General features: G+C 34.8%; 1 protein-coding gene and 1 non-coding gene across 9 annotated transcripts in view; one reads left to right on the forward strand and one right to left on the reverse strand.

Moving 5' to 3' along the window:
* The window catches only part of Yap1 (Yes1 associated transcriptional regulator), a 107849-nt gene that overhangs the window by 62772 nt on the left and 17558 nt on the right, over positions 1 to 27519 (forward strand). The window contains exons 4-6 of one of the 8 annotated variants that reach the window (XM_026392451.2): positions 6495 to 6614; positions 23349 to 23542; positions 26378 to 26425. In XM_026392451.2, the coding sequence (XP_026248236.2) occupies positions 6495 to 6614; positions 23349 to 23542; positions 26378 to 26425 (362 nt within the window). The remainder of the gene's footprint in view (positions 1 to 6494; positions 6615 to 23348; positions 23543 to 26377; positions 26426 to 27519) is intronic. The other 7 variants (XM_026392453.2, XM_026392452.2, XM_026392454.2 and 4 more) reach the window with 7 other exon arrangements.
* LOC113185392 (U5 spliceosomal RNA) lies at positions 11056 to 11167 on the reverse strand. Its single transcript, XR_003301123.2, has one exon. It is a non-coding gene; the product is annotated as a U5 spliceosomal RNA (small nuclear RNA).

The raw sequence follows: 27519 nt of genomic DNA on the forward strand, positions 1-27519 counted from the left end.
AAAGTATAGAGAGAAAATAGACAATAGTGATTACACTATTGATTTTCCTAGGATTGCCTCCTTTATAGGTTCAAAATTTTTTCATTTAGATTATTCTTGATTATTTACATTATACTCTTCAAGAATAGTATTTGTGTATTTCCTGAATTGAACTTTAATTCTACCATTTTTAGTGGGATTTTAAAAATTTTTATTTTTTGGTTTTTGAACTTGGGCACTCGACTGCTGAGTGATGTCCCCATCCTATTTTGTATTTTATTTAGAGACAGGGTTTCACTGAGTTGCTTAGCGCCTCACTGTTCCTGAGGCTGGTTTTGAACTTGAAGGTTTCCTGCCTCAGTCTCCTGAGCCACGGGATTACAGGTGTGCACCATTACCCGGCTTTTTAGAATTTCTGTGTGTGTGTGTGTGTGTGTGTGTGTGTGTGTGTGTGTGTGTGTTAGGCAACAAACTCAGGGCTTTATACATGGTGGGCAAGCACTTTGCCACTGAGACACATCGCCAGCCCTCATTTTTATTGAAATTAATACTTCATGATTAAAACTTGGGAGTAAGTGAGATAAATTCACTCTTTCACTTTTAGAGTTTAATTTTAGAAGGAAACACTAGCATAAAATAAATTTGGGGGGAATATATTTATATCTTTAGGACAGTACATTGTATAGGTTAAAAATAAATTGAGACTATTTCAGATCTCAGTATGTTCATCTGTATAAAGGGACAAAAACAGAACCTAATAAATCTGGATTTTTTTTTTTACATGTTATAATTAAAACCATATAATACTGACAAAATACTAGGCAAAACAGTAGAACACAATAGAAAGCCCAGAAACAAACTCAAATGAGGGCAAGAATTTGGTATATGATTCTTTCTTTTTAATTTTCCCCCCATAGCTTTATTGAGGTAAACTTAAAGAACAAGAAAATGAATATTTAAAAAAAATATATATTTTTTAGTTGTACTTGGACACAACACTGCTATTTATTTATTTATTTATTTTTTATGTGGTGCTGAGGATTGAACCCAGGACCTCACACGTGCTAGGCAAGTGCTCTACCACTAAGCCACAACCCCAGCCCTAAAATGCATCTTTTTGAAGTATGCACTCTGATTAATTTTGACATGTATGTAACCAATACAGTCAATATAAAAAGAATTTCCATTACTTTTTTTTAAAATTAGAAATCATGCAGACTGTTTCCTGCATGATTTATTACATTAGATATCAATCACCTTAAGATACATAGAACCCCGCCCCCACATTTCAAAATTAAATGGTATACTTATAAATATCTCAAGCCAAGGAAGAAAGTACAAGAAACGTAAATAAAAAGTGCTTTGAACTAGTGATAATATAAGCTTAAAATATCAGCAACTCCGGGATGAAACAGTACTAGATGAACATTTGTAACTTAAAGTACTTGTATCAGAAAGAAGCTAGAATAAAAAATTACTTTCAAGTTATATAGTAGGAAGGAGAAAATAAGCATAGGAGCAGATATATATGAAATAGAGAAGAAATAATACAGCTAAAATTTAATAAAAATCAAACGAGTCTAATCAATAAAAAAGAAGGAAAACAAATATTAATATCAATGGAAAAAGAGATCTAAATAACCCTTCAGATGCTAAAAATATATTAAGGTAATATTACAATTGTATGCCAACATATATGATAGCTTACATAACATGGTCTGTATTAGAGAAAGATCCCTGTGCTATTAAGAAGAAAGTGTATTCAGTCATTTTGGATGAAATATTCTATATGTTAAGTCCAAATTATCAATTGTATTTTTTACTTCTATAGCTTCTTTGGTTTTTGTTTGGAGGATCTAACCAGTATTGACAGTCATATTAAAGTTACCTAATATTATTGTGTGTGGTCTATTTGATTCTTGAAATTGAGAGGGTTTATTTGATTTGTGTAGATACTCCATTGTTTGAGGCATAAATATTTACGATTGTTATGTCTTGTTGATGTGTAATTTCTTTAAGCAGTATGAAATGGCCTCCTTGATCCCTTCTGATTAACTTTGGCTTAAAGTCCTCTTTATCTGATATAAGGATAGAAATCCCTGCTCATTTACGCAATCCATATGAGTGGTATGTTTTTTCCCATCCTTTTACCTTCAGTCTGTGGACATCTTTGCCTATGAGTTAAGTCTTCTTGGAGATAGCATATGTATTGTTGGGTCTTGTTTTTCAATCCAATCTGCCAGTCTGTGTCTTTTGATTGATGGTTTTAGGCCATTAATATTCAAGGTTATTATTGAGATATGATTTATATTCTCGGTCATTTGGGTTTATTTCTAGTTTTTAATTTGAATTAGTTTCTGCTTTGATTGACTATTTCTTTAGTTCCTCCCTTTGCTGGTTTTCCTTTTTTTTTTTTTCATTTCGTATTCATGGAATATTTTGTTGAATATTCTGAGATAAAGGCTTTCCAGTTGTAAATTCTTCTAACTTTTGTTTATCATAGAAGGTTTACATTTCATCTTCGAATATGAAGCTTAATTTTGCTGGATGAGATTCTTGATTGGCATCCATTTTCTTTCAGAGCTTGATATATATTATTCCAGGACCATCTAGCTTTGAGGGTCTGGGTTGAGAAATCAGCTGAGATCCTGATTGGTTATTCCCTATAGGTAATGTGACATTTTTCTCTTACACCTTTTAAAATTCTATCCTTATTCTGTATGTTAGGCATTTTCATTATAATGTGCCTTGTTGTGGGTCTGTTGTAATTTTGTACATTTGGTTCCCGTAAGTCTCTTGTATTTGGTTTTCCATTTCATTCTTTAGGTTTGGGAAATTTCATGATGCTATTTCATTAAAAAGATTGTGCATTCCTTTGGTTTGTATCTCTGTGCCTTCATCTGTCCTGATAAATGTTAAATTTGGTCTTTTCATGTATCCTATAGTTCTTGTAAGTTCTGTATGTGGTTTCTGAATATCTTCTCTCCATGGTCAATTCTGTTTTCAGCATTATATATTTTGTCTTCATTGCGTGAGGTTCTGTCTTTCTAGTGGTCTGGTCTGTTGGTGATGCTTTCCATTGAATTTTTAATTTGGTTACTTGTTTCCTTCATTTCAAGGTTTTCCACTTAATCTCTGCCTTTTTATTGAAGTGATTTACTTCCTGTATTTTCTCTCTAATTTCATTTCTTATACCATCCTTAATTTGCACATCAGCTTAACTATGTACATTTTGAACTCCTGACATTTCTAATGCTATGGTGTCAATATATTATGTTATTGGAGTATATTGGTTAGTTTGGGGCAGTTTGTTTCCTTGCTTTTTCATGTTATTTTTGTGTCTACCTATCTGAGAGTATGGATCTAAGGTAATAGAGTTTCTGCCCTGTGGACTTAAAGTATCCCTTAAGGTTTCCACTACCTTGCTGTTTAGGGGGAGACAAAATAATAATAACCACTAATGCAAACACTATACAGCATTAAACCAAATAATTATTATTTGGTTTAATTATCACAACAGATAGAAATGATGTGATAAGCTATTGCCTACAATAAAAATAACAAGTATGCAAAAGGGTTTATAGTTTCAAATGGTAGACGGGGGCGGGGGAAACAGAAGTGATATAAGATGTGATGATTTTAAGGGAAGAAGAGAGAAGAAGTAAAAAGTTAAAGGAAGAGTGAAAGAGAACAATAGAGAATGGCTGTTAGCAGAAGAAAAGAGAATCAAGGGAAACAGGAAGAAAATATATATATATAAAAAGTAAAAATTTAAAAAAAAATAAAAGAGCGACTGGGGATATAGCTCAGTTGGTAGAGTGCCTGCCTTACATACACAAGGCCCTGGGTTCAATCCCCAGCACCACAAAAACAAACAAATAAACCTAAAACATACTCATCAAACATCCTAGTTCACAAAAAACTTATCCAGAAAAAATAACTTGCTTCAAAGATGTCAGAAATTAGAAAAAAATATGAATATGTATAAATGCCCATGTACCATTAAGGCCACAATTAAACAGAGAAAAAAAGTAAGAAAAAATAAATGATCTTGATGAATTTAAGAATTCTTTCTGTTGGAGTTTAAAAGATTCTCAGTAGTTTTAGGTGGGGTCATCTGGAGGGTTATGCTTCATCCTCTGGATTGCTGGAGTGAGTGAGGTAATTCCTTAGGTGGAATATTTGGAGGCAGGGTTCAGGCTTATGTAGGTTCAAGACTCTTACTGAATGCCAGTTGGTCTGGAGATTTTAAATCATCACACTTCTCAGTGCCCATACTTGCTGGTCCACACCAGACTGTACACCAGGGATCTCCCCTGGTTTCCACTCATGTGGTGAGAGACCCAGTTCTTAGTTCCCTAAATCACCTTCAAATCCCACATTTCCAGGTCTTAGGTTCAGTCTCCAAATAGTCTCTCCCACCCACCGCTCTTTAGAGTTCTGGGCAGATCACGAATCTGTGGATTTAAATGTGTAATTTCATCATCTTGTACTGGTGATGATGAAACTATTAGTGGTGGAGGTGCTATTGCTATCAGCTCTCTCACAATGTACTCTTGTTGATAATAGCATAAATCAATAAATGTATACAAAGAAGAACTTCATGAAAAGTTGAGAAAATTGGGAGAGTGAAGCCAATTTAAGAAATAAATCCAGCTGGATGCAAGGGTGTATGCCTGTAATCCCAGTGTCTCAGGAAGCTGAGGAAGGAACATGGAAAGTTGAGGCTAGCTTCAGCAACTTAATGAGACCTGCAACACCTTAGTAAGACCTTGTCTCAAAATAAGAGATAAAAAGGGCCATGGATAAAGCTGAGTGGCAAAGAGCTCCTAGGTTAAATCCCCAGTACCAGAAAAGAAGAAGAATGAGGTGGCACACATCTGTAATTCCAGCTGCTGGGGAAGCTGACATAGGAAGATCACAAATTCAAGGCCAGCCTGAGCAACTTAGTGAGACCCTGCTTAAAGATGTAGTTCATTCATAGAGCCCTTGCCTAGTGTACATGCGGCCCTGGGTTCAATCCTCAGTACTGAAAAATAGAAAGAAAAAAAGAAGGCAGTCCAGTTGGTGTAGGATTTGGGCATTTTCCTTTTGATAGTAGAGAGCAATGGAAATACTTTTAGTGAGAGAAGGAGTGACATATAAAAGTTGATTAGAAAGGACTTTAAGAATGTGGTTCAGAAATAGAGCACTTACCTATCATTTGCCAGGCCCTTGTTTGTCCCCAGACTCTAACCCACCCCACAAAAAGAAAGAATTTTAAGAAAACCCTGGTGGCTGTTTGATACAAAGTAGTTGAGTAAAAGAGATGAGAAGTCAGACACCAAGGAAGGAAGCTCTGACAGTTAAGAAAAAGAGATGGTAAATATTGATATCTGAGCTCTTGGAGACCAACTAGGGCATGGGGAGATAAATCAGAATGAAATTGGAATGTCCAGGATGAAATGGATGGAGCAGGTAGGAAAAGTTTTGTTTGTATCTAAGATACATCTTGTAGTTCTAACTCGGATAACTAAGGGGAAGAGTAATGCTACTGAGAAATGATATAGAGTCACACTGGAAATATATAGTGTGGTGGTAGCATGCACAAGACCCTGGTACTGCAAAAGAAAGAATCTGCATAGTTAAGCTTCTAATGAAAGTTTCTTGTGGTTGTTGAAACTCTCAAAGACATTCATTGACTACTGTTGGACTTGTTTATCCAAGTTATCTAAGGACTGTTACCTCCCCAAAGCAATTGTCTGGCTACCCTCATTAAAACAAAAGTCTTAGAGTATTCTGTAGTCCTATCTCCCAGATGTTGTTTCTTCATTCTGTAGCTTTGAAATGTTTCCTCCTTTTCTTCTTGAGAAATTTGCTTTCTAACAGCATTAGCATTACTAGCATTTAACTCTGCCCCTCTTCCAAGCTTTTAGCAAACTTCCAACTACCCATCCCCACCTGGCCTTTTTAAAAATGTGCTTTTTTGGACAGTAGTTTTCTGAATTATAGTTTTCTTGGTGTAAGCCAGTCAAATAAATAATGGAAATAAATGGAGCTTGGCAGTTCTTGCTAAAAGTGTGCACTGTATTAAATAAAATGTTTATAATATTTTAGATGTTCTAAAAACACCTGCATGTATTTCTTATTACAGAACCATGAAGTCCCTAGTAATGTACTGTCACAAAACTGATTGGATTGGGAACTAAGTTCCTGTACTATAGCACTTCCATGACTTGTATTAACAGTAATAATTATTTGGGTTATGACTTCCAAAAGGATTTTTTTCCCTGTCATTTGTGTCTTTGGGGATGTCAATATTATTATTTGATAGTTTCTTTTTAGTTGAGAAAAATTAGGTACAAGGTTTAACTTTCTTCTCTGAACACGGACTTTTAATCTGTTTTAATGAATTGTTTTATGTTAAGATGTGTTTTCTCTTTAAAATAGCATTTTTCCCACTTTTTTTTCCCCTTAGGTGCACCAAATTGAAACCAATCCTGATTTATTTATTTATTTTTTCTTCTGTGTTATAGGTCCTCTTCCTGATGGATGGGAGCAAGCCATGACTCAGGATGGAGAAATTTACTATATAAACCATAAGAACAAGACCACCTCTTGGCTAGACCCAAGGCTTGACCCTCGTTTTGGTAAAGGTTCATCTCAAAACCTTTTTAGATATTTTTTATTACTTTTTTAATGTGTGAATTTAGGAAAGCACATTTAAAACTGCATTGCTTCATAGTATTAAAAATGACTGCTCACTGAACTTTTCCCATTATTGTTTTTTTACCTTTTCAATTTTAGAGATTTAGGTCTAACTTGACTTTTTAGTCTGGATTGGATGAGAGAATGGTATAGTCGCTTACTAATCAGAATTACTGTTACTTACTTACTAACCAGAATTCATATTTTGGGGAAACACATCCACCTTGTTGATAATGGTCTCTCTCTACCTGATTGCTGTCAGATAACACTGAAATAATTAGGCTATCAGATAACACTGAAAATCTGGAATACCAGCTTTTGTCAGTGACCTGGTATCTGCTTATGTTTAACTTCTGAGAGTGATGGGCACCATCCCATGCTTGAGCGTTATTCTAAGTGGTAGTGATTGGGGGGACCTGTAGCCCTAGAAATGGTCTAATGAAAGCATTTTCCCCTCTTTTGCCCATTTTTCTTTTTTGTAAATAAAAATACTTCCCTTTGTTTTTTATATAAGAAGCAAAAGGCATGCCATATTTCCCTCCAGATGACATAGATAAATCACCAGTGCTCAGAGGAACTCTTCCCTTTCAAATGTGCGCATTGTGATAAAAGTATACAAGTTGTTTAGTGCCCTTTTATCCATATTTTCCCACTGTTTTTAGTTTCTTCAGTTGGGTTTCTGAGATATTTTTCCAAAGCCATGGAAAAATGAGTCTAAAAAGAAGCAGATAATTGTGGTTTTGAAGCTCTCATCATGGACTAGATGCAGTTTAATGAAAACAACGTGCAGATCACGGAGTATGTCAGACTGAAGGGATGCGGAACCTTTGAAGCTGTACAGGGGTTGACCTAACAACAACTGTGAGGCCCTTACAGGAAAGAAGAATTAACTCTGTGAATGCCATCAAAACACAACTCTAGGAGGAAAAAGAAAAAGAAAATTATTGGGAGTTGGTTGGATAAAACAACTTCCCTGTCAGGAACATAATGAACAAGTTCTCCTGTGTCTTAGATATGCTTTAAAAACAAACAGTATTCAGTTTTACCTCAGATTGCCTGACTATTTGGCTTCACTGACTGACCGAAACCTCTATTCAAAGTAAAGTCAAAGGTGTGATCAAGGCAGAGACTGTGACTTTGACAGAGATCCGGTTTGTCTTAAATGCCAGGCTTTTGAGCTTTAAGACTTCTTTGGGTGTTAAACAAAACAGTGTGTCACGTTAATAATTTGCAGCTTCAGATTTTATTTAATATTTGAATAAGCCTGTGGTTGAAGTAGGAAATCAAGTAAGGTGGAAAATATAATAAATTTGTATGGAATGGAATGACAATGGACATGTTTCCTTAAATCGTATTTATTGGAATGAATTAAACTTGTCCACATTTTGGAAAATACAAAGAATAGTGTTATGAGTAAAATACCCCCCAAATCCTTAAATTATGAAAGATGATAATTAACTCATAATTAACTTCAGAGATCAGGAATCAAAGCTTTTTTAAAAAGAATATTTTCACTTAAGGGCTGGGGTTGTGGGTCAGTGGTAGAGCACTTGCCTCTGGGTTCAATTATCAGCACCGCATATAAATAAAAAAGAAAGGTCGTTCAGCAACTAACTAAATAAAATATATTCTTTATTCTTTTTTTAAAAAATGAATAATTTTACTTAAAACAGCTAAGTAAAATAACTTTGCTGTGAGATTAAGTACATTCACTGATTATACCCATCACTTAGTCTTTTAAAAAGTACTTCTTTCTACCTCTTACATACATACACACACACACACACACACACACACACACACACACACACGCATACAATTAGATATGCCAAAAAAAGTTTCATGAAATTCTCCTATTGCATTTAGTTTCCCTTTTTGGGCCCACTGTGTATGTGTATTCCAGACAGGCTTGACAACATGCCAGAGCTTTTTATTTTGTGGCCGACTTTTAATCTGTTCCAGACCTTTTCAGTCAGAGAGCTCAAGTGTAACTGAAGGGGGGGCAGGAAAGAAAAAAAACATGTGGGTTTCTCTGATCTAGAGTGACAGCAAATAGAGACAAGCTGTTAGCTGCTGGATTTGAAGTTTTCCCTGAAATCTGAAGTTCTGTATAAAGGATTATGTTTTATCTCTGCCAAAGAAATATAAACTATTCTCTTATTTCTGACCTTTGAGCCATGAAAACACAAGCAAATGGTATAGGTCATTGCTTTCATGGTTGGGAAGTTCACTTTCCTATATTTTCTAAATCTGTATTAAAGTATTGGCCAGTTTTTAGCTAAGTCAAATGGACCTGTCTTTTGACATCTTAGATTGAAAGATAACACACTGTGTAAGCTTAATTTTCTTATCAGATTGTTTAATTTAGAATTTTAAAATAATTTGCCACTTTTTTGCATCCTCTATGATGTTAGTAAGATACCAATATAATACTAGAAAATTAAATACTAATATGTTGGGGATTGGTTCCTTTTTTGTCTGATTTTTTTTTCTTTTAACATTTAATACCTGTATGTCTTTATATTGTTTAGATAATTTATTAGTAATTTATAACAAATCAAATAGTAGTATGGATGTACTGATATTTGTTAAGCTTTTAAAAAGAAGGCTTTTATGTTTATATTTTAAGGAATCATTAAGAATGATTTTATTCTGTAAAAAGAATATGGATCCTTGAGTATTATGCAGACCATTAAATTATTTCATAAAATATGTTAGGTATACTTTTTGTTGCTAGAAATTTTATGCCAGTAAACATGAAGAATCTCAAGTTTAAATATTATCTTGCATATTGTACAATTATGTTTTATATAACATAGTCATCTGAATGTTTTCCTGAGAAAGCCTTAATGAAAACACACTAACATTAGTTTCTGTTCATCAAAATGAAAAAGGGACTCTAAACACTTAAAAAGCCAGTGAAATGATCTTGTATAATATTATTGTCCTTTTTACATAAAAGATCTATTAAAATAATGTTAGTGCTCTGTATTCTTAGACATAAGTACTGATGGTACTACTGAAATAAAACAGGTATAAACAAATTATTGAAGCCAGATATTTGGGGAAAAGGGTATTCCTTTGAATTTTAAAGGAAGTGATGAACAATCTATTGTGGTAAAAGCAGAATATCCTTTAATTCCTAGCTACAATTCTGTGCCAGAAGTGTTAAAAGTAATTAAAATTCAGATGTTGATTTTAGCTCCTTGTTTCCAGGTTTTCCAAAACTTACTATATGTGTGTGTAATGTTTCTTGATGTAAGAAAAAATTTGCCTAAAAATAAAATGATAAGTAAATTACACACATATGTATAATTATTTAAAATTGGTCCCTAAAGCCAAAAATTCTTTAGCACATCTTTCATTTCAAAATTAAATTATATGTGCCATGTACTGTGGTATAATCTATAGAACACCTATAATCACAGTCAGGATGGTGAGACAGGACGATCATAAGTTCAAGTCCAGTCTGGGCAATTTAACAAAATCCTGTCTGAAAATAAAATAGAAGTGAGACTGGGAATATAGCTCAGTGGTACACCCTTTGCCTAGCATTTGTGAGGTCCTGGGTTCAATCTCCAGTACTGCAATCAGTCAATTTAATCAATAAATATAATTTGTACTGATAATTAAATATTTATTTTAATTACAATTGTTGACATTCATTAACCTTCTTCTCTTAAGACTGAATATTTCTGGTAGCTGTTATAAGTAATATTTTTCTTTTGATTAAAAAGTCACAATTTAATGGCCCACTAAATACCTAAGAATCTGTCCAATCTGTCTAATTTAGTGATGGGGGGGGACGCTAAATAGGCTTAGAAACTAAAAGTGTAAATTAATAATGTCATGGTTACAATGTTGACACCAAATTATTTGAGTTTATTGAAGGGTAATTCTCTTGACATCTATACATTAAAAACGAGATTTTGTTGTTTTTTTTTTTACCAACTCTATTAAATTTGTCCTGGTAATCCTAGATAATCAATCAATATTTGGTTGTGTTCTACACTAACTACTTAGGATAGAAAAATATGATGTTTCATTGTGTTTTAGTTACTAGCTAAAAATGTTAACAATTTCACAGAATTTGACCTGAAAATAAATTTGTGATTCTTTCATCAGCATTTCTCAGTGAAAGGAATGTCATTTGGGGCACTGAAGGATACTCAGCATCCCTAGACCACTAAATGCTATAGAGTCACCCAGTTATTTTGATTCTCCAGATAACAAACACATTTTAAAATACATTATTAAAAAATAATGATGATGGCAAAAGTAGGGAATATTTCTTCAGCTTGAGCTTCTCCGAGGTCTAGGGAAATGGTAATCTATTCAAGGTTGTATAGTTAAGCAGTAGAACTAAAATCTAAACTTTTTTTTTTTCCTAGCCCTGCCAAAACAAGGCCTCAAAAGTTAGTTGAAAAACTTGGAATTGTTTCTATGGAAATATATAGTAAAAGGCAAAAGATTTATATGATCTGAAGAGAAAACAGGGTATCTAGATTTCTGTTGATACCAGGAATCCATAAGATCTTTAGATTGCTTACCAATATCTTTCAAACACACTTCTAATATACCTGTTCTAATATATATAGGGCTTTCAAAGGGAGGAAGCACAGTAGTTAGTGTACTTGTGTCCTATATTGTGATTCATCTTGAGCAAATTACCCAAAGCTAATGAGTTTCTTAAAAGAGAATTAAAATATCTCTAATTGGATCAGACTTTGAAGCCATCTAGTTGAATTGTCTAGGCAGTTCATTCCTCACCTCTGTGAAATTCTTAAGAGACTGTCTTCCAGTCTGAGCTTGACCTTTTCCTTGACAGGTTTACTGCATTTTACAGCAATCCATTCTATTTAATGAAAATCCTAATGATCAGAAAGTTTGTGTCTCTTTATTACTTAGAAATTACTTCCATTTTTCTCTTCTGTGGTTTCCCCAGTTTTTCATGTTTTGAGAGTTCTCTGTTAATAGTTCAATCACTTCTTTTTGATGCCTTTCATTTTAGTATCGCCTCTTTAAATGTGATAGTCTGTGATGTTTTATGTGTACATTATCCAATAAGAAGAATGGTTATGGCATTGACCTGACCTGGCATTTCCTGTGACCTCTGCCAGACCACTTTTCAAATCTTCAATAAAGGCTAGCATCCTCTATTGCATAAGACAGTTGTATAATGTACTAGATTTAATTAAATTGTCATGTAGAAAAAATTACCTCCTCAATTGGGAATCAAGAGATCCAAGTGGTTCTGATATCAGAAAGTGAACCATCTGATTCAGAAAGATATCTGACTTCTCTTGACTTAATTTGACTCATGTAAATATGACTGGATTAAATTGGATGCTCTTAAGAATGTTTCCACTCTTTAATTAACTGAATATAGTATGCTACATTTTTAATTCTTCAATAACTCCTTTGGACCCTTGTGGAAGGTTACTTCTCAATCAACTTAAGTTGAGTGCTTTGAGATTTCAGAGGTGAAGAGCTATTTGTTGTACCATTTAAGTTTATCTGGTCACAGGAATTACTATTGAAGAGGAGACAGTGAAATTCTGAACCTTTAATTTAAACATAAGCTATATCACACAAGGATACTGAGACGGACAAATCTGATGGGGGATGGAATAGTGAAGCTGTATCCATACTCTCAAACTTGCAATTATTAGCAGGTGCAGCTTTACTACCTTAAAGATAGTTCATTGTTGGTGTGCTATGTTTTTAAAATTTAGAATACCCATAATGTTGCAATGATAGAAAATCTAATATGAGTGAATTTGGGGATTAGTTCCAGGCTATGTGCTTATTGAAGCCTGATTTAAGGCATTCTCTTAGAGATTGATACTGTTGACCTTTTTTATTTTTTTGTACCAGGAATTGACCCACTGAGTCACATCCCCAGCCTGTTTTGTTTTTTCTTTTTGAACAGAGTCTTGCTAAGTTGCTCAGGGTCTCACTAAGTTTCTGAGACTGGCTTTGAACTCAGCCTCCCAAACTGCTGGGATAATAGTTGTCTCCCACTGTGCCCAGCTGTTGCCCTCTTTCTGACTTAAAAAAAGTTTGCTGACATGAATATTTTAATACATAAATTATTAAATATCAAAATTAGCTCAGTACTTTACTTTTTTTGTTTGTTTTAATATATGGCAAATTCAGTAGAATAGTGCCAAAATCATTTCTTTCTGCAGTGCTAGGGATTGTACTCAGGGCCTTGTGCATGCTAGGCAATAACCCCCTCTACCACTGAGCTATATATATATACCCAGACTTAATATGTAGTTTCTACTTGATGTATAGTTCAGCTATAGATAATTATAGCTAAGAAAATGCTTGTTTTTGAAGTTACTCATACAAGATTTTTAAAAAATAAAAGTTTATATTATAGTCACTATGATAATTTAAATTAGTAGCCTATTTCTGTTATTAAAGCCCATTATATCAAACACACACATACATAAACTGTGCTTTGTTTCTGAAAGTGTTTCGACTTATATTTGTATTAACTCTGCATTAAACACAGGTATCTTATAAAATATGATGGTGTTGCTTACCACTTTTTGTACCAACCCAGAGGTTCTGATAAGAGTAAAGAAAAGGAAATTATTAAAGATCCTGTAATCTCAGCTACTTGAGAGGTTGAGTCAAGAGGATTGCAAGTTAAAGGCCAGACTAAGCAATGTAGGGAGGATACCCTGTCTAAAAATAAAAAGGGATGGGGATTTAACTCAGGGGTAGAGTGCATGCCTAGCATGTGTAAGACCCAGAGTTCAATCCCCAGTACCAGATAAATAGAGGTGGGGGAGATTGATTAAAGCATTCCCAAGGGAAAAGTCAAATCTCATGAAATAAACTAGAATGCTTTAGGACAAGAGTGGTTCACAATTCTTATTTTGTTTTATACTCATTTTGTCCTACTATCCCAGTTGCTGAGGTCATTTCAGTACTCATTCTGAACTTGCTTCAATTTAGAGATTTCTCCTATGCATTACAAACAGCATCCTTCTAACTAGGGATAGGAATTGTTTCAGGATTTATATATTCATTCAGCAAATGTTTGGGTAGCAGTTATATGCCAGGCCCTATGTGAACTATTGGGAATCGGTACAAGCTACTAAAGAAATAAATAAATCATTGTATTATGTTCTGTGCGAATGAAGAGCAGTAAACATGGTGTGAATAAAGGAAATAGGTAGCATTTCTGGGTGGTTAAGGAATGCTTTTTTGAAGGAGTCTTGATGAGAAGACAACAAACTCTTAAGGTATAAATTTCTCCAGTGAAAGAAATTCATGGTAATTATGTGAAATTAGAAATATAGTATAATTAGTGGGCCTGTTTACTCCTTAATCTAACATGAATTTCATGGTAGCAGATATATTTTAAACTGTGGTAACCCTTCTCTTTAGAGCAGTAGTCTCATGATCTGAACTTGTGTTCCAAATTAGACTTAAAGCTTTATTTTTATAGTATAGGAGTAATGTGGTTGTGCTCTGGAGGTAGAGAGCTGAAAGCCCAGTTAGAACACTTTCTCCAACTCATGTCATTTAGCAAACCCTATGTCCTACCGCAAAAGTGCTTAATGAGGCCATAAGGAGAAATTGTTCTGTTCAATGTGTTTTTTTAGCTCCATCCACAATTTTTTTTAAAAAAACAACCACTATAATAAATTTTATGCCAATCTTTTGATAGAAGATTGAAGGAAGAAATTGGATTGCCCTGAATATTAATATTTGTTATCAATTGGGTAGTTATAGATGTGAGCACTTGGCCTGGTGTAGTGGTGTACTCCTGTAATCCCAATGACTCAGGAGGCTGAGGCAGGAGGACCACAAGTTCAAAGCCAGCCTAGCAATTTAAAGAGACCTTAGCAACTTATTGAAACTTTGTCTCAAAATAAAAATTAAAAAGGGCTGAGGATGTGGCTCAGTGGTTAAGTGCCCCTGGGTTCAATTACTGGTGTCTCCCCTCCCTCCTCCCCCCCCCCAAAAAAAAAGATGTGAGTACTTTAACCCAGCTTTGGGGGCTTGAGAAGGGATAAAAGTGCGAAATAAAAAAGACATTGTTTGCCTTTGAAAAGACTTAGGGAGGGTCTCTCAAAATTACTACATACTTGTCATTAGAAAAATGCAAATCAAAACCCCAAAGGAAATACTCAATTTACTCTCATTAGGATGCCTCCCCCAACCCTGGACCAAAGAAAAAAGGACAATAATAAGTGTGTTGACCAGAATGTGGAGAAATTGGAACCCTCAGACATTGCTGGTGGGATTTAAAAATTATGCAGCCACTTAGAAAATAATTGGCAATTTCTCAGGAAGTTGACATATGACAGGCAATTTCATTCCTAGGTATATATGCAGAATTGAAAACGTGTGTGTACACACACAGACACAAAAATATCCCTTGACCTTGAATGTTTATAGCAGTATTATTCATAATAGCCAAAAAATGAAAATTCAGTGTCCATCAGGTGATGAACTAACCAAATATGGTGTCTCCAAATATGGAATATTATTTGGCAATAAAAAAGGGTGCAGTGTTAATACATAAAACAACATGGATGAATCTTAAAAACATATGGTTAAATGAAAGCAGGCTACGTGCTATTTGGTTTTATTTGTGTGAAATGTCCAGAATAGGTAAATCCATAGAAACCGAAAGGGGATGAGTAATGGCCAAATACTAGGGGGAGGAGCATTGGGCAGTGATCTATTGATAGATATAGCGTTTGATTTTGAAGTGATAGAAATGTTTTTAAATTAGTGGTGATGATTGTACAGTTCTACAGATGAGAACTACTGAATTGTACATGTTAAATGGGTGACTTTGCATGTGAATTATCTTAGTAAAAAGTGATTCCTAGGTGTGGTATTATCATTTGTGTACATAGCTTATTGGGAATAATTTTTTGGGAAAGAAATATTGGGAAACATTCTTTGTGTGTTGACAATAAAAATATTTATTCATTCCTTAGGTTAGGCCTGATATTTTGTTCCTTTTTTGAGAGAACTTTTTATGGTGAATCATATAGTAATTGCATGTGTTCACTTGCTCACTCTTCCTTTCTGTCTCCCCTTCCAGCTTCCATAACCTGGGCAGTTTTCTTCTGCTGTGGCCTTCCACCATTTTTCTTCCTTGGAGGCTGACCATAGACTGAACTTATAAAACCATGAACCAAAATTAAAATCTTTATTGCTTTAAAAAATAATATTAATTATAAAAAATTTTTACTGAAAAACTGGCATTTTAAAATGCTAGATAAGTAGATAAATTATTGTGACAGTTTATATAGATAATTCAGTCCTATTGGTCAAGTAGTAAACACTTAGAGCTGCCAGCAGGTGTTTTTACTGTTTGAAGACCAACAGATAGTATGTATATTTAGTTTGTAGTTTTAGAAAAACATTCATTTCTTTTAATAAGTGTTAGAGAAAGTAAAGAAGTGCTTTTATTCTCTTACTGTGGGAGATTTGGTTTATAGTAATGTTTTAGTGGTTTAAAAATATTTGTGTTTTTGAATATCTGAAGTTTGAAAATTCAGATGATTGGAATGAAACTCTGAGGGAGTTGGGGAGAGACCTATGGTGATGACCCCCCCCCCGCGCTTTTTTTTTTTTTCTTTCTTTTTCAGGAATTACAGTAAAGTTGTCAGGACTGATTTGTTAAGTAAAACCTGAAGCAAGTTACTATTTCATATTCCAAACAGTACAGACTCTGAATTTTAAAATATGGCATACTATAATTTTTTAAATTCAGACATTTGTAGAGTTTATTATCTTTAACTTTTAGAAATTTTATTAAAACTAGAAACATTGGGATTTCAATAGTTCATCATGGGGGAAGAAGTTGGTAATGCTATTCTTTTCTAGCTGCCCTGCCCCCTTTCCCTGGAAACAAAGCCTGTTTTGTTTCTTTCCTGCTTGTGAGGTCTCTGCTGCACTCCATGTGGGTACACTGCTCTGTGCTTTGTTGAAATGCTTAAGATAATCAGGAGGTGAAGAACAAGATGGTTCTGGAGAGGAATAAATCCCAGCTTCGGTAGATAAACAAGGTTGTTTGAATTGGTCATTTAAAAGAGCTCTTTATATGGAAACCTTGTAGTGCTCCTTGTATCCACAGGTAACAACACTTAGATAAACACAGCCAGAAGTGCTCAGCATAGTCACTAGACTTTCTGCTAGATATTTTGTGCAAGTTTCTGTTTAATTTGGGAACACATTCTTCCTCCATCTTTTGATATCCTGTGTCACCCCATTCTGTGGTTTTGAATAGTCAGATAAGCCTAGATTTGAAAAGGACCTTCCCAGCCAGTTCAGTTGGCCATAAGCCATGGCTTTTATCATTAATGAATGATTTCTGCTTTTGATATCAAATGCTGGTAAACTGGTGAGAAGCAAAGGATATTTACCTTTTTATTTTCATGCAATTTTGTTATTTTCCAGGTTGTTTTCCCCAAGTATATATTACTTTATATCTTATTAAATGTTAGATTAATACAATTTCTAGAAAGCTCAAGCTTTTCCTAATGTTTTTTTTAATAGAAGAAATATTTAAGAGCCTTGAAATCTGATGGAGGTTGGTTTGTTTTTGCTTTCTTTTGCCTTTCTCTGCTTTCATTTTTTTTTCATCCATTTTATTAGTGCCTTGCATAATTACACTAACAGTGGAATTTGTTGTTTTGTATATGCATAAAATATAAGAGTATAGTTTGGTCATTTTGGTCCCCAATACCTCCACCTTCTCCTTGATTCTCATCATCTTCTCTACTGGTCTGTCTTCTGTTTTCATAAGGCCCCCCACTTTATTTTCCCCTTTTTTTCTCTCTAGTTTCCACATGTGAGAGAAAAAAATATCAACCCTAGACTTTCTGAGTTTTGCTTATTTCACTCAGCATGATGTACTCTATTTCCATTCATTTACCACCAAATATCATAATTTCAGTTTTCTTGATGGCTGAATAAATAACACTTTTTGTGTATACATAGCACATTTTCTTTATCCATTCGCCCATTGACAACACATAAGTTGGTTCTATAATTTGGCTGTTATAAATTGTGCTGCTATAAACATGAGTATGCATGTATTCTTTACAATGAATACCAAGGAGTGCTATAGCTGGAGGGGTACTGGTTGTTGAACTCAGGGACACGCAACCACTGAGCCACATCCCCAGACCTATTTTGCATTTATTAATTAATAAAATTAGAGACAGGGTCTCACTGAGTTGCTTAGCTCCTCTCTTGCCGAGGCTGGCTTTGAACCTGCAGTTCAACTGCCTCAGCCTCCCAAACCTCTGGGATTACAGGCATGTGCCACTGTACCTGGCTAGTCTTTTTTTTTTTTTTTTTTTTTTTTTTTAAGATACTGAGGATTTAACCCAGGGGGCACCTTATCACTGAGCTACATCCCAGCCCTTTTAATTTTTTATTTTGAGGCAGGGTGTTGCTAAGTTGCTTAGGGCCTCATGAAGTTGCTGAGACTGGACTGGAATTTGGAATCCTCCTGCCTCAGCCTCCCCAGTTGCTGGGATTATAGGCATGTGCCACTGCACCAAATCATTCCTAGTCTTTAGAGGAACTTCCATACTGATTTCCATAGAGGTTGTACAGAAGCTATTTTGAAATCAGTTATGTTTTATAATTCCAGCACTTCTGAACTTACTAACAGATTGTTTTCTAGCCTTTTTAAAAAATTATTTGAAGCTGAAAATATCCCCCACCCCAACTCCCAATAGTCATTTGCTGAAGGGCTCAGTTTACAGCATGTTCACTATACCTAATGATCTCGATGAGTCCTCCATTCATATTTAAGTCAATACTAATGAAGCTGACATAGCTCAAATGCATAAAATGTATCTCTATGAGTGTTCTCTTAGAATGTCAGGAACATGATTCACCAAAAAGAAGGAAGGATCCCCTCTACCACTCACCGTTTTCCATTTAGGTCTTGTAGGAAAGATAAACATGCATGTCTCTGTGAGTCATAGATGTACTTAGAAACGTAAATGTCGTGATGAAGTGATAGGAGGTTTGTTTCTGTGGAAGAGGAGGGAGAAATAGGATGATTATCAGTAGAAGAGGTAATCTTAAAGCCTAGAACTATTCTGGAAGCGGGGGGGGACTAACATTTATGGAGCACCTACTCTTCCAGATCTGCAAAATAATACTTAGTGTCCATGGTAATTCCAGAAGGAGACTTCAGTACCCCCAGAAACAGTTCAGGAAACTAACTGATGATTAAATGAATTACTGAATTGATGTGCCCAACTCTGATCCAGGTTTGTTTTGACTTTATAGGCTATTTAAAAATACCATACCATGGTACCTATAAATCATGTATTTATGTTGGTGACAGATAAATTAATATAAAGAAATCAAGATTGTTGATGCCTGACAAATCTTGGCTCCCAAAAATGGCTAGCTTATTTTCTATCTATTCCCCTATAATATTAAACTATAAGCCATAATATGAAAGTTCTAATCATTTATCCTTTGGTAAACATTTCATAAGTCAGTATTTATTTTTGTCATGAAAGAGGTTTAAAGGGCTTTGAATAAGATTGAGCAATCCATTGTATTGCAATATCCCTTCTCTGTTCTTCCAGACAAAATATTAAAATAAGATAACCAAAAAGACATAACTGGGATTGTAGGTTTGTGAAGGTCAGAAAACAAAACTACACAAAGCAGTGAAGAAAGTCCTGGAGCCTGCCAACTTTGAGGGCTTTCAGCTCCTGGGGTTATCAGAGTATAAGAATAAGGAAGAATAAGGAAGGTGATTCAAAAATAGGCTGCACGGTAAAAGCCAGACATACAGTTGACCTGGCCCTAGTGTAGTACAGACACTTAGAAGGATTGACCAAATGTCAAGTCAGAAAGAAGTCACAAACTTTCTGTGGAGTCAGTATACAGAGCATGTTCCTATTTATCTACAGTGCAATTAAATTAGAATCCCATAATTTAAAGTTCACCAAAAAGTTATGACTTGCCCTTACAAAGCTTGATTAAAACATTAATGTTGCACTGATGGGCATACATGCTTTATAAAATAACATAAACATAAAGGTAATACTGTGGTTCTAGACTAACAGTTTTCAAAAATCCACAAATAAAATAACAAGATAAGGACACTTGGTCTGTGATAAAGATTATTGAGGATTCTAGTGTAAGAGTAGTTAAATTAGCAATAAAAATATCCAGGTATAAAATAACAAAATATGGAAACAGACTGTGATACAGATTATTGGGGCAAAAATATACTTGTACATGAGTAGTATTGGGACTAATGAATAGTCCTATAGAAAAAGATAAAGTTAAATCCTTTTGTACTTTATGCCAGGACAAATACCACTTGATTGGATTAAATTGTCGGATAAAGCAGAGCTACATAGGATTTTTTGTTATTGTTTTGGTACTAGGGTTGAACCCAGGGGCACATAGCCACTGACCCACATCCCCCCACCACCACCAGGCAGGGTCACACTGAGTTGCTCATGACCTCTTTTAAGTTACTGAGGCTGGCCTTGAACTTGAAATCTTCCTGCTTCAGCCTTCTGAGCCACTGGGATTAGAAAATGAATTTCTGTCATTTGCAAGTAAGGAAAACAACTCAAATTTCAGAAAAGATTGCTAAATTTGGCTGTTTAAGAAAGCAAAGCTCATGTAGAAAAAAGTATAAAGATGAAGAACAGGGGAAGTCATTTCTAACATCATAGACAAAAGTTTCCTATCCTGTATAAAACAGAAAAGGTAAACATCAGTAGCCCTAATGAAAATGATTTGTGAAAAAATTCAAATAGCCTTTAAAATAATGATACTTTTTTTAAGTAAGATATAACTAAAATGAAATCAGACTCTAGATACTGTTTGTCATCTTTTCATAATAGCAAAAATCCAAGAATTCAGCAAGAGTTTGGTGAAAGGAGGCCCTCTCATCACATGAAGAAACAACAAAGTACAGTCCTTCTTGGGATGGGCAGATTTGGCAATATCTTACAAAATTACTTATGCTTTTAACAACTAAGAGATCTATGTTTGAGCTTATTGTACAACATTCTTAAGTAGTAGTGAAAACCTAAAAGAAAATGGATTGAATAAAATAGGAATCAGCTATTTCCAAAAAATGGGGGGAAAGCTGCTGCTTTGGAGTCATGTCAAGGTTATATTAAATGGGTGGGGGGAGCAAAATGGAGGAAAAAATTCATAGCATGTAGCATGGTTTTCTGTTACCTTTTGGAGGGTAGGGTAGGAAGATAAGGAAATCAGGTTCCCAAATTCAAGAGCAAAATCTCACAAGTAAATCTTTATATTGAATTGTTGGCCTAATCATATAAGGAGGAATTCTTTCAGACAATTTTGAACCACAAAGATTTCACTGTATATACCTAATAATATATAAAATTTGCAAAGAAATCTGATACTTCTTAGTAATCATTTGTTCATAGTTTTTATTTAGATGATTACATATATATGGAAGTATAATATTAATGTTAAAATCAACTTTTCATCATGAGATAAAAGTAATTGTTTTAAGATCACGTAGCTAGACATGACGGTACACACCTGTAATCCTAGCAACTTGGGAAACAGGCAAAAGGATCTCAAATTCAAGGCCAGCCTCAAACTTAGTATGAGACCCTTCCTGTCTCAAAGTAAAAAATAAAAAGAGCTAGGGATGTGGCTTAGTAGCAGAGCATTCCTGGGTTGGGTCCCCAGTATGGGCTGGGGGCAGATAATCTTAAGTAAAAACTGAGTCCTAAATTTGAATTAGAAATACAAATTTTCTGAAGGAAGCAACCACCTAGAATCAGTGACCAAAGAATCAACAAAATAATAGGTACCCCGATTCCACAGATTAATGTTAAATAACATTTTCTACTAAAAGAAACGAGGGCTTCTTGGGAAAAAAGTGAACTAAAATCTGGGGGCAGGGAAAAGTTACAAGATGAACCTGGAAAAAGCAAGCAGGGGAAATAATCAAGCCCACTGTAACCATAGTAAAAGGATCCAATTTAATTGTCTTCCACTGGCCAAAATGGTGCTTTTTGAACATTGGTCAAGACAACTCTGTTGGATTAAAATGTATCTTAAAAATCTGTGATTTTATAACTTTTAAAATAAAATAATGCTTGTTGGCTACCATGGAACTACATTTTAGCTCATCCTAAAAAATGTAGACATTATCTGGGTATAGCACCACATGCCTGTAATTCCAGCAACTTGGGAGACTGAGGTAGGAGGATCACAAGTTCAAGGCTAGCCTCAGTAATTTGATGGTACCCTCTCTCAAAATAAAAATTAAAAGGGGAGGGGATATGGCTTAGTGGTTAAGTGCTCCTGGGTTCAATCCCCAGTATGGGGGGAAGGGGACGGGGGATGACGACGCTGAGGAAGGAGAAGCCAAAGTTGGGATTATAAGATCAAATCTACCTAGGAAACTTAGCAAGACCCTATCTTAAAATAAAAAGGGCTGAGATGCAGCTCAGTATTAGCGTATTTCTGGATTAAAATTTCAGAACACTCCCCATCCAAAAAAAATTTGTGCATTCAAGGAATGATTTTTTTTACCTTAAAATTTTTACCTTAGGGCTGGGGCGGGGGTTCAGCTATAGCGTACTTGCCTGGCATGTGTGAGGTACTGGGTTCAATTCTCAGCACCACATATAAATAAAATAAAGGTCTATCAACAACTAAAAAAATAAAATAATTTTTTTTTTACCTTAACTTTCTGCCTCAGTGAATAAATGCTCAATTTAGAAATAGTTTTTTCAGGCATGAGGATTTGTAAATAAATAGGATGTTTCCCCCACTAACAATATCCTCCTTATACAAGTATAAACAAACAAAAAAAAATTAGAATTCAGTGAGAAATGTCAATAGACAAAGTGGGAAAATTCTGAGACAGTGTCTAGAGGGAAAAGGATTCTTCTTTCTTTTTTGTGTAACAGTCTAAGAAGTTTTTTATTTTTGGTTGAGGGTGGAGAGAGAACAGGGAACAAACCCAGGTGTGTTTTACCACTAAGCTATATCCCAACTTTCTCACCCAAGTTGCTGTGGCTGGCCTCAAATTTAGGATTCTCCTGCCTCAGTCTCCTGAGTCTTTGGGATTAAAGGCATGCACCACCAAATCAAGCCTCAAGAAGACTTTTTAATGTTGGACTCCGGGAAACTTTCCTGTGTTTGCACCAAAGCGGGTGGTGTTTACCATGTGGCCACTATTCTACCCTACAGGACACATGAAAGTCACCACAAGAAGTCTGATCTGTGCCTGGGAGGCCAGTAATTTAAAAAAAAAAAAAAAAAAGCCAGTTATTTGAGAGTTTTTAGCAAGGGTTATGATAGAGAATGGCCTTGATTTCTTTTGATGTCATTGTATCAAAAGTTACAAAAAGTCCCTCTCACTCAGTGTGCCACCTTCAGAGTTGACAGATGTTAATTTGCTTCTTAACTATTCTTCAGTTTATATTTTATGGAGCTATCTCATGTTTCTTTCCTCTTATTACTGCTTTGCATCCCATAAAAACGATGAATGACAAGTTACGTAACCATTATACTATTGACATATTTTTAGGTTATTTCTAGTTATACTACAAAAACAATACATTAAATATTCCCAGTTGCTTTTGAATAACTAAGTCATCCTTTAACTAAATTTTTAGAACAGATCTTTTGTTTTATTTCAGCCATGAACCAGAGAATCAGTCAGAGTGCTCCAGTGAAACAACCACCACCTTTGGCTCCCCAGAGCCCACAAGGAGGTGTTATGGGTAGTGGCAACTCCAACCAACAGCAACAGATGAGGCTGCAACAATTGCAGATGGAGAAAGAGAGACTGCGATTGAAACAGCAAGAACTGCTTCGGCAGGTGAGGCCACAGGTTAGAAACCAGCCTTTCAATTTTGGGAGTTCCTACATGAATGAAATTGGGCAAATTTCATTTTATCATTTATTAGTTACTGGGGAATGTTGTTTCAGGGAAACCAGTAACAGAGAATTATTCTGTCCAGTTCTGATTTTGTTTTCTTTCTTAAATGGCCTTTGATCATATGGGATATCATAACCTGTATCATAAAGAGATATTTTGGCCATGGTTATTGCATTTGAGCAAAAATTGAAGAAAATGAGGATGTTTCCTAAAATGTACATGATATTTTGGATTACTGTGTTTCTGAGGATTTTATTAATGAAGAAACTGTGGAATATCACTTGGGAAAACATCTTTAAATCTAGTGTGTGTCTGTGTGTATTTAAATGACAGATGTGTTTCAGTATTACTAAATCTAAGAATTTTTACTTAAAACATAATGCCAGTTACTCCCAAATTTATAATATCTTGATATTTCTTAAAATTACCCATTTATGGAACTGGGTTTGTAGCTCAGTGGTAGAACATTTTTTTAGCATGCACAGGGGCCTGGGTTCAATCCTCAGTACTTACAGGTGTTTTTTCATAGTGAGAAAGATGGGGCCCGATAGTAGAGAGCTTGAAATTCTTTTTCACCAATTTCTTTCAAAAAGTACTACTGGTCTTTATGTTGCAAAAGAACAGATAATCCCTCGTGTCAAAATTAATTTTTACTTTATCTTGTTTGAGAAAATTTAAGATAAAAGAGATGTGATCTTATGTTAAGTAATACAGATTTTAAAATTCGTTTTATGAGCATGTTTTGAATAGCTAGTTCAAACATGGTATAACTGAATCAGATAAAATTATATTCCACGCTTTTATGATTATGTCAAAATGAACCCTAATATTACGTATAACTAAAGAAACAATAAAAAAATCTTTCTGTAAAATAAATGATATAGCAGGAAAAGTATATGAAAGGTGAATATACACTAGAAATAAAATTTCCTTTTCCCTATTTCCCTGGTTCTTTCCTCTGGAGGTAAAGTAAATATGTTGGTTTTTGTTTTTTCTGAGATATTGTTGACAAACAAAAAAATACATGTATCTATACTGTGTCCTTTTGAAAATAACATGCTAAGGGTAGACCTTTAAAAATCAATTATACATGGGCTGAGCATATAACTCAGTTGGTAGAGTGCATGTCCTGTATGCACAAGGTCCTGGGTTCAATCCCTAGCACCACTACCACCCAAAAAAAAAAAAAAAAAGTCAATTATACAGCCAATTGTGGTGGCACATGCCTGTAATCTTAGTGACTCAGGAGGCTGAGGCAAGAGGATCTCAGTTTGGAGGCCAGCCTCAGCAACTTAGGTCCTAAGCAATTTAGCAAGACCCTGTCTCCAAATAGAAAAGAGGGTAGGAGACATGGCCCAGTGGTTGAGTGCCCCCTGGGTTCAGTCCGTGGTACCAAAATAAAAAAGGGTTAAAAATCAATTATACTCTACATTTTTATTGCCAAGATATTTATATTTAAAGATACTTTTTTTAAAAGGGCTAGTTTTTTAAAGTACCACTTCAGTATTATCTAATACGTGAAGTTAAGTTTTCTGAACCCTGAACTCTGATTTGGGATGTAAGGAACTACTAGTACCTAAGGAATTGATTATATTATGTAGTCATGGAATCTCAAGACAGACTTACCTTTAAACTGTTGTGCTCTGTCAGTAATCTGTCAATGTAGTTCTAGTGTGGTTGGCCTTAAAGGTGATTCCTCAGAGAGAGTAAGAGAGTTTGTGCTAGCATATGATGTCAGGAATTGGTCTTAAAAGAAATTTCACCATAAGGAAGATGGAGAGAGGACACATAGTAACAGTTTATTGTTCCTCTTACTGACTTTCTAACAAATTAAAGAAAAAGATATTTCTCACTTATATGAAACTGTGTTGTCAGAACAAGGTAGCACTGAGAATTTAATTACATGATTGTTAGAAGAAATAAAGAAGTTTAAAAGCTGTTTGCATGATTTGCTTTTTATTTTGTTGTGCCTGAGTCCTAGTTGGTCTAAGTAAACACAAGTGTCAATTTCACATGAATGAGAACTATTAAAATCAAGAAACCTTAATGAGAAAAAAGTTGCTAGTAATGTCAAAGTCTTCGCTGTTCTTAATTTTTAAAGTCTAGAAATGAGCCAGTCATTATTTTGTTGTGTGCCATAGATCAGTTTAGTTTTTGGTTTTTGGTGGGCAAAATGTTGCTACTTATAAAACTCTTTCTTTGAAGAATTTTTCTCAATCTTGTACTCATTCTTACTTTGGGTGATGGGTCCTGGACAGAATAGCTTCACTTCTTTTAAAGGTAACATCTTTGTTCTTCTTTACTACCTACTGTATTGTCTTTCTTATGTTGAAGTGACCAATCTGCTCTGACTCATACTAATAGTCTATTTTTTAGAATTTTTTTGTTTTTGCTTTAGCAATCAATATAAATTCAGTATATCTTAAGTCATCTGGCTTCCTGCAAACTTCTTCCATTGACAGTATCTCATCACTGAAACATCAAAAATATTTTACCTGCTTCATCTAATACTTAGAAGGAAAGAACCTACCTGACTGTTACCAAATTTTATTTAGTCCTGACATTTGAAGTCTTGCTGTCCTATCCTCAATGCTGTTAAAAAACTTCTGAAGTTTCAGTTGTTATGTGGTGACTCCATTGGCTCCTGTCTTCCTCAGCCTGCTGCTCTTTGGGTAGCTTGGGAATTCTGTGCTATGGTGATATGTCTGGATACAATTTGTAAGAGCCTACACAGCCAAACCATGTGGCTTAAAAGTAATCTTTATCCGTCTTATTTTTCACTCTTAGGCAATGCGGAATATCAATCCCAGCACAGCAAATTCTCCAAAATGTCAGGTAGGCTCTTATATGATGTTATAGCCTTGGAAAAAAAAAAAAAAGGTATCACTTCAGGAACAAGAGAAACTTATATTCCTGTCCTCACTGAAGATTAGCCAGAGCATAACTTTGAGTTATCTTTCTACCAAAACACTTAATTTAACATTACTTTTCCAAGAAAATCTGTACTATCTATTCCCTTCCCAATCCTCCCTTCTAGTGTTCATTTTGATTCCACAGAGGTCTTTTTATTCCACATTTGATACATATTATGTCTCATTTATACATGCTGTCAGCCTCAAAGTATGTCGAATTTTTGAGTAGTTTAATATAGATACTTTTAATGTTTTAAAGGAATTAATAATTGAGCAATAGCAAAAGGTAGTACAGATTATTTGCTTGGGTAGGCTGGGGTTTTTGAAATGTTACTAAGAATCATAATACTCTGAGGAAAAGAAAATTTCTTTCTAGTAGACATTCCAAAGGAAGAATATCCTATCAGAAGAGAGAAGGCTTTGCCTGGTCATGTCTCAGGTTTCTTTGGCTTTTGTCAGCATTTCTCTCTGATTTACCCCAGGGAGCACCGTTATAAAGGCATTAGATATAGATGGAAAGATTGTGGTCATTTTTTCTTTCTAACACAGATTCCTCTGACTTATTGGAAGAATCTCCTTGAAACCAGAGAGATTCTGTATGTTCCACAAGATTTGAAGAAATTAGGAACTAAAGGATCATTGTGCTTCTCTTGGATGGGCAAAAGTAACCATAAAATACCTCATATTCTATGTTGGTCTTTTTGCACTGGGCTAAATGAGTACATTGTTTTAGAATCAGCTGTAGAAGTGGGAACTGTTAACTTGTCCATTGGAACATCATATTGACAAAGTTAGATACAGTCCTCATAGAAACAGTTAACTCTGTAAAAGAGTGAAGCCTGTTCTTTCTGATCTATTTTATAAATGCTTCCATTTAATCAAAAGACCAAGTAAGGGAATAACTCAACAAGTCATCTTTACTAAATTAGAACATAGACATTCTTGTGATGAGGGGTACTCCTACTACATTTGACTGGAAGAATAGCATAGCATCGAAACTTCATAAATTAAAGACAT

The sequence above is a fragment of the Urocitellus parryii genome, chromosome 4 (genome assembly GCF_045843805.1).
Source record: "Urocitellus parryii isolate mUroPar1 chromosome 4, mUroPar1.hap1, whole genome shotgun sequence".
In the NCBI taxonomy this organism is placed as follows: domain Eukaryota; kingdom Metazoa; phylum Chordata; class Mammalia; order Rodentia; family Sciuridae; genus Urocitellus; species Urocitellus parryii.